General features: G+C 40.1%; 1 protein-coding gene across 1 annotated transcript in view; it reads right to left on the bottom strand.

The window, feature by feature from the left end:
• Positions 1-2685: 2685 nt before the first annotated feature.
• KIT (KIT proto-oncogene, receptor tyrosine kinase) overlaps positions 2686-14129 on the bottom strand; it is a 73802-nt gene continuing 62358 nt past the window's right edge. The window contains exons 17-21 of the mRNA XM_008163787.4: positions 10614-10736; positions 7906-8017; positions 7709-7808; positions 6879-6984; positions 2686-5529 (exon numbers count right to left, since the gene is read on the bottom strand). Coding sequence (XP_008162009.2) covers positions 5413-5529; positions 6879-6984; positions 7709-7808; positions 7906-8017; positions 10614-10736 — 558 coding nt within the window. The 3' untranslated portion in view covers positions 2686-5412. The remainder of the gene's footprint in view (positions 5530-6878; positions 6985-7708; positions 7809-7905; positions 8018-10613; positions 10737-14129) is intronic.

Consider the following 14129-nt stretch of genomic DNA (forward strand, 5'->3'; position numbering starts at 1 on the left):
CTAGAGAGTGCTCACGGCCTTTACTATCACCCTGGTCAATACTAAATTGTCTCTCCCTTCTGTGATTGGGTTGGAGGTCATATGGCTGGTGGTATGGATGCACATGTAGAATATTGCTCAGTGCCTCCATACACACTGCAACACTTTCAAGGTCTTTCATTCTTGTTACCTTCCATGCAAGCTATAGTCATTTTGTTCTCTCTTTAATTGGCAGGGGAGAAGGCTGAAGGATCAGTCCTAGTGTTCAATAGCAGACTGGTATTTTCCATGTTTCCAGCCAAATTAATGTTACAAGTGAGATTCCCAAAGTTTGGTCACATGGTGGTGACTCTTCCTCCTTATTTCCAGTTGCATTAAATGATAGATAAAAACCGCATTAAACACTTTCCTAATATCACTTTCCACGTAAGCAATTGCTATAGCTGACACAGGAAAGTTATTCAATCACCAGTGGGAAGGGAATTCGTTCATGTGATCGTGGATAGTAGGGGAGGTGGTAAATGCTGAAGTCTCCAGAATATGAACATAATCTGGCTGATTTTCTACATTGGACAAAGAGCCTTGACACAATAGTCTAGGCTCTTTTTCAAAAATACAAATTAATGATACATTAAGCCCAGAAATACGTGAATTACCTCTGCAACATAATTAGAGCTGCACTGTAATTTATAAATATTGTACATTGATCTGATTATTGGGATGTTTACTGCATAAATTGGTTGGTTTACTTTAGTAGTAGGGTTGGTAGGAAAAACAACCCAGAAGGGAAGCAATGGCTCAGGATCAGACACCCCTTGGTAATCACTTAAGTGTTAAGAGGCAATGCCTGAACTATTAGCTTTACAAATTCTACATCTTGAATCCAACAATATTCTATCTCCTGGCTGGATTCAAGATCACTCCCAGAGAAGTAAAGGTATGAGGCCTGGCACCTGTGGGGATGCACTCAAGAGACCAGATGGGTCACAGAGTTGCAGCTGGTTCTATAACCATGACTAAGGTTAAGATTTCATCGTGGGTATTTTTAGTAAAAAAGTCAGGGACAGGTCACAGGCAATAAACAAAATTTCACAGAAGCCCATGACTTGTCCCTGACTTTTACTAAAAATACCCAGGTGGGAAGGGACTAACAGTCCGAACCCTGGTGCCAAGGGCTACCTCTGGCAGCTGCTCCAGTCCCAGCCGCTGCTCCAGCGGCCTTGAGGACTAACTCACCCCCAGCCACTGCTCCAGCTGTGGGGGCTGCTTCAGCTCCGGCCACTGTTCCAGCTGACAAGGTCCTGCTCTAGTCCTGGCTGCTGACCCAGCCCTGGTGGTTGACCCAGCCCCAGCTACTGCTCTGGCCACTGGGGACTGACCCAGCTCTGGCCGCTGCTCCAGGTCCAGCCGCTGCTCATCATCAGGGCTGCTCTGGCCCCAGATACTGCTCCAACCGTTGGGGATTGACCCAGCCCTGGGGACTGACCAAGCTCTGGCCGCAGCTCCAGCTACCAGGGCTGCTACAGTTCCAATTATTCCCCATGAACGAGAACTTCTTAGAGGGACAAGTGGCGTTCAGCCACCCGAGATTGAGCAATAACAGGTCTGTGATGCCCTTAGATGTCTGGGGCTGCACGCGCGCTACACTGACTGGCTCAGCGTGTGTCTACCCTACGCCGACAGGTGCGGGTAACCCGTTGAACCCCATTCGTGATGGGGATCGGGGATTGCAATTATTCCCCATGAACGAGAACTTCTTAGAGGGACAAGTGGCGTTCAGCCACCCGAGATTGAGCAATAACAGGTCTGTGATGCCCTTAGATGTCCGGGGCTGCACGCGCGCTACACTGACTGGCTCAGCGTGTGTCTACAGTTCCAGAGACTGACCCAGCCCCCAGGATTGACCCAGCCCCAGCTGTTGGGGTCTGACCCAACTCTGGGGACTGACCCAGACCCAGCCCTAGCCGCTGTTCTAGCCCAGGCTCCTATGGCCAGGGCTGAAGCCGAAGAAGTCACTGAGATCGTTAAAGTTACGGAATCTGTGATTTCAGTGAAAAAAAATCATATTCTGAACCATGACAGCCTGCACTAACCCGTGTTGAACATGCATCACAGTTACAAGTTACAACTTGTTTTCCATCCCAGACCCCACAAAACATATTTTCTCCACTTCCTGGCTCATTATAACAGACAGCCCATTATGCATAATTCTGTAACATTAATAATACCACTGATCAGTGAGGTAACAAAATGATGAATCATAATGATTTCACTAAAATATGAAATGGAAGTAAATTAAAACTTATTTCTATATCACATGTCCCCCAACACTTTGGTTTAAGGGATCATTCAGCTCATAAATACCTTGCTAAATTGGGGCCTAAGCATGTGCTTAAATGGTACTACTCACAGCAGCATACTTCTAAACTTATTGCAACATTTTGACATTTTATCTCAACTTTAAATTACTCAGACCAATAAAATATGTATTGTGGACCAATTCTTTAGCAGCAAAATACTTCCACTCATGGATACCAAAACAACCCTGCGTGCACAGATTCTTAAAGTTTTTCACATGCTGATCTAATCTATTTATACGTATAGAGGTCTCCAGAGAAGCATCAATAGATTGTTAGTGTCATAGTACACATTTTCAAAAATATTTCAGAATTCCAAACTTTGCCTCTGCAGATTCAGATACTATGGTTTTGCATCCACCCAAGACTTTATTAAGATTTATAACTAAAAGAAATATTACATTTTAAGATATTACACATCAGTAGCATAGGAATGTGTATTTACATTTTTATTTGAACTCTTTAGAACTGCAATTCTACAACTGGACAACATATCCAAAAGTGTTTCATAAACTTTCAAACACATACATTATTTATACATATGGTTTTTGCATTTCTCTCTCTCTATATATATAAAAATATTTTTGTGACTCAAGGACTGAGACTAGTCAAAATGACATTATTGCTACATTTCCATATTTACAACAAAAATGCGTAAAACCATTTAAAACATCAAGTCACTGCAAAATAAGTTTCAAAAAACCCAAATTACAAAAATATAAATTTAAAGAATATTTGAGACCAAAAATTCTTTCAGCTAAGTGCCCGCAAAGTACCGAGACACCTACAATTATACCAACTAGACTGTCTACAATAGCTCTGAAAGCCAGCACACTACAAAAGAATTTTCATAGCATTGAATCAATAATGCTCAACAACAAGTATGATATGCATAAGTGTGCCCCCAAACAACTGGCTAACTTTAGAAAGGTGCAACAGCATAGATAGGTCCAGTGCAAATGGCTATTTTAAGATTGGTTAACAAATTTCTAAAACTATATACCAAATACATGGTTGTATAAAATAAAGTATGAAAACGTGTGGTATTAAAATTATAATACCAGTGTGTGCATTTACAGCTATCTTGTTTTGGGCAGTTAGTTACACATAAAAAGTAAATGTAAACTCAAAACAACGAGACTGACTGGTATGTTGAGTATAAATAACAGAGTGCTTAAGTGCAGGCGCATTGTAAATAAATAGGTACTTAAGTAGTACTGCCTCCTACATGCTTCTTTCAATGTTTTTGCTGATTTATACTTGACAGGAATATAGGAAGAGACGAACTAGCAGTATTCGTGCTGGAAAAAATGGTTGTTTCGGACACTTAAGCAGAGTCTTGGGCTCAGAGCTAGTATTTTTAAAAAACATATTGTAACCCAACATCTACATATCTGTAAAATAAGGCTGAAGCTATATTTTGTGTTCTGCTACATTAAGATCCAATGTTTCCCAATTAATAATCTTTTCCTCTTATTAATTTTACCATCATATAATATTCAGCTGGAAAGAGAAAGGGACTGAGAACAAAGCCTTTCCAAGTTACGGTACGTGGGCCCATCTGTGGGAAATTTACACTTGTGTATGAACACAAGGGGCCCTCTGGAAAAAAGAATTCTTTGACTGTGCTCTTTTTTTAAAATAAGGTGAAAAATTAACTGCCTGTCCTTAAGGTATGTGGATCCTACTATAAACATCTCCTCTGTACCCAGATCAAACTACTACAGCTATGGAAAGAGATTATTCTCTTACACATTTTTTGTCCATTTTTAAGATACAAATATTAGCCAAGCATGTACTTCTTCCCTTCCACCCTGCAACACCACCCTCTTTGCTTGGAATGAAAACTGTGTGAAACATGGGCTGGAACATGAGTAAAGCTAAGATTATGTCACGGCGGTCACAGAAGTAATGGATTCTGTGTCTTCCAGAGACCTTCGTGACATTTCCCTTCAGCCCTGGGGTGAGCAGGGCTGGAGATGTCAGCCAGCTGGGCCCCTGGAACTCTAAACCACAGCTCTCAGTTTCTGTGGGTGGTGAGGGCCCCTGCAACTCTCAGCAGCTGCTGGTGTCAGGAATTCCCAGAGCTCCAAGCCTCTGACCCTGGAGCGCCGAGTCACTGTGGGAGGCAGAAGGACCCTGGAGCTCTGAGCCACTGTGGGCGCCAAGGGGCCCCAGAGCTGTCAGCTGAAGCAGTGGGTGCTGGACCCCGCTTTCCCCAACCTGAAGCAGGGCTTGGGCTCTCATCCCCCTGTCACCCCATTTTGTCAGAGTTATTCTGAATAAAAGTCAGGGACAGGTCATGGGCTTCTGTGAATTTGCACATGACCTGTTCCTGACTTTTACCAAAAATACCCATGACAGAATCTTAAACTTAGACATGATGGAAGGGGAGAGAAGTTCCACAATGCTCTCCTTCCCCAGGTGTCTGGAAAGCCCTCCCTAATTGCAGAGTCCTTCAGTGGTCTAGGGGATGCACAGGCTGAGGTGTTTGGGGGGTTGGGGGAGGAGATGTTATTCTGCTCACTCCCACCCCTCTCCATGTCCACATGGTACCCTCTTCTCATGGCATCCAATTTAGAACACCTGCTTGTGACATTGGTAGGGTTTTAGACTTGGCCACTTGCAAGCAGCTATTTGTATGTGTGTATGTATTTATTTATTTCAGAAATGTAGCAAAAAATCCCCAACAACCAAGCAATCAGAAAATGACTATTAGCTTTCCAGGCACAGATCTAGAGATGGACTGTTTAATAGTTGGTTTGGTTTGTATTCATCTAGCTCCAGATCCAGGTTTAAGATTTAGATTTTTGTTTATATGACTCCCTACTGCAAAAACATACAATATAGCAAAGTATATACAGCTTCAGTCAACACTGCAACAATGGCTGTGGTGGATGGACTAAGTTTACGTGTAATGGTGCGTGGTAAAGGACAGTATTATAGCAATGTTCAGACTACCTTGGTAGTGAGTAAAGTAAGACAAATCATTAATGTCTACTCTCTCTCGTCCCCTGCAGAATAAGAGTGCCTAATCCATCTGGGCTGCCTATTTTCCAGATGTCCCTCTCCTCTTTCAAGCATCTTCGCGTACCAGAAGGGGCTGAGTAGATGATGCGCTGCTGCCCACAGAATTAATCCTCACTGAGTGATCTGCAGCATTTCCTTGATGGGGTGAAAAGTTTGAGTAAGCCTGGAGAAGACAGACACTATTGTCAATATTTCACTGAATGCCTCCTTCATACAAGCAGAATACACCGTTGCTATTAGCTGCTCTGTTTTACAATGTGCCCTGATAACAGCTATCCAGGTAATTGGTTTCCTTGGGAAATTAAAGTACATCCTGATATAGAATTTAAGAGTGCCTGGATTTAATTGTTCTCTAAAATGGATCAGAACTTGAAACTCAGTTATTAAAAAAAGAGACAGAAGATTTTGTAAGATAATTTTAAACAGAAATCTTTGAAATCTTTTAATCTGAATCTTTGAAAATCCCTCCAATAATTTCATACTTTTCCTCACATTTTTGCTTTTGTTTCAGTAACCCTTGTAGTTTGCCAAAAACATGTTAAAGGAAGCAACTGAACCCCAGCAGTTTTCAGTTTCCTCATTTCTCAACATATCAGGGAGCCACTCATGTTTGTGTCAAAGCACGGCACCTAGAATTTCCAAAGAACCTTTATTTTTAACCCAGAAGCAAGTTCGAACCCATATATGGCCAGATGATCCTTAGGTGCAGATCTGTAAATCATTCCCCACAGGGCAGAATCCGTGTCTCTGAAATGGCATAATTCCTTCTTTAAGCCCTTTTGTCCACCTATCCATCCACAAAGTTCTTAGTAAGAGAACTGAGGACAGCAAGATGCTAGTTTGTCAACACTTACATTCCAGGTGACAGGCACCAGGGCCCAGATTTTTAAAGCTCTGTAGGTGTTGCTTCACTCAGCACTGCAACACCTAATTGATTTAGGAGCCTAAATCTCATTTTCAAAAGTGACGTAGGCACTTAGGAGCCTACATCTCACTGATAAAATAAAAGAGCAGACAGATCAAAAAGTAAAGAAAGGCCAAATCCAGAAAGTGTATCACTTAGCTGTTCAAACAAAAGAAAAGGTACATTCCTGACTGATACATCCACAATTATGAGATTCCATATAAATAGATTAGTCTGTGTTTTAAGATATGAAGAAATCAAGAGCTATGATCATAGTTTATTATAACATCTACAGTGCCACAGCACGTACATTTTCAAAAACATGCAAAACATCAAAAACATACTCTAACTTGTGTTCATTTCATTTTATGCAGACACACAGTTTTCAAAAGTTAGTATGAGCATACCATTTGTGAGGGAATGGCACAGTGAAGAGCTAGGGGTAAGTCTGAAAATCATCCTAACAGGCAAAATTTATAGTGCAAAAGTACATAAATAAAAAGGCCACTAAACTTTTTGCTCTCTTTTTAGAGTCTGATTTAAATCACACAGATTTTTGAGAAATTTAATATTAAAGATTGAAGATCCATATGGAAGCTCATACTTACATGGTTTGCATTATCTGAAAGCTGCTGCTCAATTAGCTGTACAATTTGCTTAAATGTTGGTCTCTGTAAAGGATCAGCGTCCCAGCAACTCTTCATTATCTCATACCTGCAAATATAGTAAATTAAATATTATTGACTGGAAATTTCAGCAAGAAATAATTTCTGTATTATAACTCCATTATTATTTGTATGGGCTAAAATAGATTGAAGTTATACAGTGTAACAATAGCAACTTATCCCCAAATTTCAAAACACAGCGAAGTAAAACTGTTTAAACAAATTTTATAAGAGTAGAAATAGTAGCACTAGCCCAACTGACTATGGGTACTAAGGAACCAATACTGCTGAGATTCTGTGGGCAGAACTCCCTTTGACAGTAATGGAAGTTCTGCGTAAGGAGTTGCTACAGCATGATAGCTATCTATTTAAAGATAATGGGTCTGATATTGACAATTTGAAAAAAATACTAAACTGGGAATGGCTAGTAAAAAAGATGGTTGGACCATCTTATTCCAATCAGGAAGTAGAACACAAGTACAGGAATTGCACAAGTTGGTGCAATTTAACCAGTTTACATCAACTGAAACTGTTTAGTATGCTCTGTGTATTATCTTTATTTGTGTAACTTAGAATATCTTTCATGACAGAGCCATTAGACCATAAAAGGATCACAGTATGCAGGTGTTATACAATTAAAGCTAGTTCAACTGTGGAAAATTTGAAGGAAAAAAAAGGCAATGTTATAAGGTACATTTAGCCCATATCTGGAAGTTTTACTTTCTTTGTTTAAAAAATTATTGGCTGATTAGTAGTGATAGCTTGCCTCTTACATTTCAACTGGTGCGCATTCTGGACTAAACATTCTGTATCCTTCCTTAATCATTTTATAAAACTTAGAGTCCACAGGCATTCCAGGGTAGGGGCTGCTTCCTGTGGATACAACATTTAATTGATCAATGCCATTTTAAAATCAGAAATAAACTCTGGGTGAAATACAAAGTACACATTCAATCAGTAAATATCTTACCTAAAGAAAACAGTTCCCAAAGCAATATTCCATAAGACCAGACATCACTCTCGAAAGTATAAACACAGTTGAAAATACTTTCAGGTGCCATCCACTTTACAGGAAGCCGAGCCTTTGCAGGGGTTGGGGATGAAGGTGAAAACAAAAATTAGACAAGCAGGTTAGAAAATTTAATAATATCAAATGTACATTTATATAATGGTTACCTATCTTTTTATATATTATTACTGAAGTGGAATTCTCTCTGCAAGTCAGAGTGCAGTGATGCCATACAGTTACTGATCCATCACTGTACAGGCTTTCTACATTTATACCGTTCCTTGCACTCTGATTAGTTTAAGTGTCTGATTTGCATAACTGTTATATAGTTGTTTTTCTAAACAGTGTGTGACTCCCTGTATCTGATTTAAAATGGATGATAGCCAATCAGAATACAAGGATTTGTATGAACATGGCATGGTTGTTTAAAATAATCAGACTCTGAATATGCATATCTCTTTATTTGGATTGGCTATTATGCTTACACTGCTCTGATGCACTCCAGTTTTTCAAGCAGACAACCAAGGTAGCTGCTTTAGCTTCTAATACACACACACGCACCCTCAAAAATGCAAACTGCTAAAAAGGAAATGGTTAAAAAAGTGTTTAAAACCTCTTGATTCATTTCCTTTCTTCCTTCTCATTCCTTCGACCTTTCCGCTGTCCCCAGAATGTTTGTATTGCAATGGGAGAATCCCAGCCCTTTCCTTCTAACTCAATGTTGAAACAATGTATACCAAAATATATTATAGCTACTCTGTCTAGAAGAGCCTTGATGTCCTGTAGGGAAGGGAAGCAGGAAGTAGGGAAAGGACTTAAGAGGAAGAGAGGAAAATGAGAAGGGAAAGGAAAGGTTAATATCTTTCCATCAACTGCCTAGAGCTATGGGTGATGATAAGAACATGTGGTTGGAGTAGATGAGCAATTTGAGTTACTGATGGTTTATTAAATGAAATATATAGCTGCAATAGTTAGATATTGGAATAATTTTTGGCTGAGTTAGAACAACCAGATACTCATGCAGCTACTTGCAGCAGAAGTGGCTGCCACTATTGTTCAGAGCATTAATGCTCCTAGCCTTAGCTGGGTTTCAGATCAGGCCAGACACAATTAGAGGAGCCCCTCCCACAGCAGCCCCAGTTTCTCTTCTTCCCTAGCAGCTGCTGCCTATCCTTCTCTAACCTTCTCAGACTAAGAAAAATCCTATTGTCAAGCAGCTCAGGGCAACCTAAAGCACAGTCTAGACAAGTGAAATGTAATTAGTTACTGCCCACCTCACAAGCTGCTGGCCTGCACTTAAAAATCCTTGATGCACAAGTGATCAAGCAGATCCTGACTCGAGGTTGAAAATTAAATCTTGCCTCTCACTTCAGTTTCTTTGTAAATGTCACTGAGCAGCACTCAGTAGATATTTTACCAACCCAGCCTGGCTGCTTTGCTGAATTCCTCCTCTGACTTCAATTGTACCCTATACTGAATTTTGGGAACAGCACACATGGCTGGGGCAGATCTCCAAAACCATCTGACAAATGCAGTCTTCTTCACTTAAGCCTTAAATGGTCACATTCTGGTTACCTCAGAGACTGCCTCTCCCTGTGGGACATCACAGCAGTTGAGAGTATCGAAGGCACCTAAGCGGTCACCCATTGGGTTTCTTTGGGAGGAACAGGCAATTACAGTGAGAGGGACTGTGGAATTCTCTACCCTTGTCAGCTTGCCAGAGCTTGAATTTTTGTATCTTCAGCTTATGCTACCAGGCCCACTTGTTCTCCTGGGCTTTTCTTGTGAGGAGCAATGAATTTATAGCTAGTGAATGGTGGTAGATTTCTGGTTGTGGAGCAGTCAGGAAGAATTTGAAGGGTTCATTTTGTTGAACACAGGTCCTAATTTTTTTTAATAAACTGAACAAATATAAATGGTTGCTTTTGGAGATCACTGGGAAAGTCACATGTATTTGAAGTGACATAAATAGATATATATTGGTATGACTATAAAACATAATGGAAAAGCCATGGACACAACATTTGATATCCAGACTTTCTTTGGACAAATCATGTTAAAGAAAGTTCTTAGCACGCTTCTGTAGTTTATTCCCATATGTGTCAGATTTTCACCAAGGACCCATTAACAGCTCTGGCAGTTAAGAATGGACTTAAAGTGGGCATAAATGCAATTTGCATTCACTTTAAGATTTGGCGAAAAAGGATCTTAGTGTAATTGGGAACAGTCTGGATTGGAGTATTCAGACTTTTCTTTTTTGGTCCAAAATGTCACATCTCACACCAGTCCATATTTATCTGGGATAGAGAAATTGGATCTACAACTGCAAGTGTCAGATTATGTCTGTTACATATACAAATTAAAGTCAGTTTCATTGCTAACCTCAGAATATGGAACCAGTGAAAACCAATCCTATTTCTGCTTCCCACTTTGTCCTACTTAATAAATATCTCACATTTAGACTATAATTTCTGTTATCTGCATATTTATAACAAAGCAAACACCATAAAACCTGATTTTTAGAACATTTTTGTTCAAATACTTATTTTAATAATTAGCCAAACAAAAACAGCACCACTAATTTTAAGGATTTAAAAATAACTAAATTTTAGAAAAAGATTTCTTTGGCAATTAAAACAATTTAGGATGCTTCCTAGTCAAGTACTTACATTTCCTTTGACCACATAATTTGAGTCATTCTTTATATCTCTAGCAAGGCCAAAGTCACAAATTTTTGTTATTCGACCATGAGTGAGAAGAATGTTTCTTGCCGCCAGATCCCTATGAATGCACTAAAGTAATAAAACAAACACAGGGAAATATTTTTTGTTAGTATCTTCAGTATTTTTCACTGCTGATGCAGAATTGCTGACTGTGTATGTTTTTTCTTGAATATACATGTATTTAACTAAACATAATATATAGTGCAAACTGAAAGTCCAAGTGTTTGAGTTTAAAAAGCTTACTTGGCTATCAAGCTTTATAGCACGATAATGTTACTGAAACATACAGGAGGCAGTGCATATACTGCTGCCTATAGTTAAGGTGGCCTAAGCATTTCCATTAGGAAGGATCATTTTCTGTTCCTTATAACTTTCTCAGAGTTTTACACTTTCAGCTGAAGTTCAGTGTGCTTGCTCTGAGCCAGAAAGAATTTTTTTCTGAAAGTTTCATCAAAAATGATTGGGCTATTTTCTAACACAGTCAGAGTGGGAAAAATGCAATTTGTTTCTAGGGAAAAAAATGATAGTTTTTTTAAAAAACAATTTTCATGACCCAGGGGAAGGTCATGGAAACTAGAAATTAGGCAAAAATATAGGGTCAAAAATTCAAAAGCACTTATATTACTTAGGAACCTAATTCTCATTTTCAAAAGAGACAGGCTTTCACTAAGACTTAGGCTCCTAAGTGTCTATGTCAATTTTGAAAATTGGTCTTAGGCACTTTTGAAAATGTGATATATACTATGTCATAGATATGCCCTTCATTGGTCCTGTGAAAATCAGACAGGATTTGGGCAAATTAAAATATTGTTTATAATGTACTCTGTGCATGGGCACTGCCTTATGTTAAATAACAAAACAAATTATCTTCCAGTGACAAGCATATCTGTGCATAAGTAATGGAGATATAGGAGGGTGCAACTGGAAGGGTTTGGCAGGAGTCATGCCTCTTTCCATATGTACCTCCACCAGTCGTGTGGAAGAAGGCAGGACGCCTCCTCTATGCTATGCGCAGGTGTGTGCAGAAGGATTTAAGAGCTGGAAGAAGCAGAGTCCTGCTTCCTTAAAAGTTCTGTCTTCTTCCATACAATACAGAAAGGAATGCATGGAATGCATTAAAGGTTCCAGTCTCATTGACTGTATGTACTGAGCAGTACACAGCTGTCTAGCAAATAGATGAACAGAGTGAAATTTCTTTATTTTTCTCTTTTAAAAAAATGTAGGAAATTTCATACTAAAAGCTACTTAAAAATAACATTAAGATTGCAAAATGAAGCAATCAAAAGTCAGGAACTGACAATTTACGGTTGCATGAGCAACCTTACCTTGCCCTCTTGGATGCACGCATTATGAAACTATCTTCAATTACATGCTGCTGTACTATTTTTTCCCATGGAACTCCTGCCTTATTCACACCCCAGTGCAGCAAAGTGTTTAAGCATGTGTGTAACTTCAAGCATGTGAGTAGCCCCATTAATGCAGTAAAGTGATGTAATGGTCTGGGGTTCAAAGCATCCCTCCCTCATTCCTACAGAATTGGTATGGTCCACTGGCCAAGAAAGAATGGTCTTGTGGTTAAAGCACTGTGCTCTGATTGGAGAAAGCAGAATTTTATCCTTGCCTCTCCACAGGCTCATTCTCATGCCTAAAGCTCTGCACTGTAAAACTGGTATATTACTACTTCCCAATTATTACTCAGTGATAAGTGTAGCAGAAAAGCCTATAAAGAAAGAAAACATATTCCTCATTCATTGCAAGGTTCGGGATGGTGCACAATGAATGGTTCAGGGAGCCACTCTATGAGGAGGATAAAAAAAATAATGAACAGCTACTTTTTTTACTCAGCATTGTCCATCCTGCGTACTGAATGAGGCAGGGGTCCAATGGAAAAGTATTAAAAGTTACATCCTAACGTGTTCATACAAAGGGGTGGAGTTAAGGCTGATTCAGATTGCAAAGTGAAGCAATGTGCTTTTAGGGTGGGATGTTCAAAAATACTACTCAACATTCTACACTTCTACTGAAGTTTTATCACTGACTTCAACAGGAGCTGAATTAGACCAACATTTATACTTTTGAATATCCCACACTTAATGTAGTGTTGTTTGTGGGGTAGGGGGTTTAAAATTACATATATTTGTTTTTACAGTGGATTCAAAGTATACTATACAACATAATGTCCCTAGATTTTGTTACTTTTTTCATATTAATTGCCAAATTGTAGGGACATTATTAATAGTTCTAAATTTCTGATATTCCATAATTTTTCCTATGAAACCTTTAGAAAGCACAGAGCAAACTGAGTGTGTCCAAATGAAAACAATTTGTGGGTCTCTATGTTGATTTTAACGTTCTTAAAAAAATTACAAAGATGCTTCAGTAGGAAACAAAAAGTATCCCATATGTTAAACCAAAACCATGAAAATACCCATCCTGTAATGATGCACTTGTTTAAGAAGGTGTTCCATGGTTCAAAAGTATCAGATTGACCAGGGTTTAATTCTGAACATAAATACATTTTGTGCATAAACCTCTGTTCAGCTATCTTCTAATGCTCTTCAGTTTGTAAACTGTTCACGGATGTCACAGAGAATAAGCCATATAAAACATTCACGATTTGACTCTCTTTTTGGAGGGATCTCCTTCTTTGAAGATCAGATTCATTCACAAATTCTATCTAGTTTCCACACTATAAAAGTCCCTGAAAAATTAAGTCTTCAGGTCTCGTGCGGGATCAGATGGCACCAAAAACCAGATGGAACTTTTATTAGACTGGCTGCGTCCTCCAGGAGACAAAGGCTATAGACCAGGGGTGGCCAAACTTACTGTCCCTCTGAGCCGAACTACGACAATCTTCAGAAGTTCGAGAGCCAGGCAGGCCAGTTGGAGCGGGGCTTCTTCCCTGCAGTGGGGTGGTGGGGCTAGGGGCTTCTGCCCTGCGGGGAGGGGGGTCTCAGGGAGTCAGCCCCAGGGGGCATGCCTGCTGGGGCTCAGGGCTTCAGCCCCACAGGACATGCCTCCTGGGGATTCAGCCCCACTCCTGCTGAAGCCCTGATCTCCAGCAGGTACACTCTGCAGGGCTGAAGCCCCAACCCCCCGCTCCCTGCTGAGCGGAAGCCCCTAGTCCCATCACCCCATTGCAGGGCAGAAGCCCTGAACTCCCCCCCAGTCTGGTAGGTGGAGAATAGGGGGGCTCCATGAGCCACACTTTAATTGTAAAAGAGCTGCAGTTTGGCAACCCCTGCTATAGACTAAAATCCTCAACCCCAACTGTAGGACATGGGAAGTAGCAACAGAAAAGGACCTGCTGCTCCTGCTTTCTCCATACACACATAGTCAGTGGAGTTTGTGGATATGGTGCATACACCCTTACAGCTCCTCAGGCCTATTCCTCCCTTCACACTTCCAGGCACAGAGCCATAGCATTGCTCTGTTCCATGCACTGAAGGAGCTCTCCAATTC

The sequence above is a fragment of the Chrysemys picta genome, chromosome 5 (genome assembly GCF_011386835.1).
Source record: "Chrysemys picta bellii isolate R12L10 chromosome 5, ASM1138683v2, whole genome shotgun sequence".
NCBI classification, from domain to species: domain Eukaryota; kingdom Metazoa; phylum Chordata; order Testudines; family Emydidae; genus Chrysemys; species Chrysemys picta.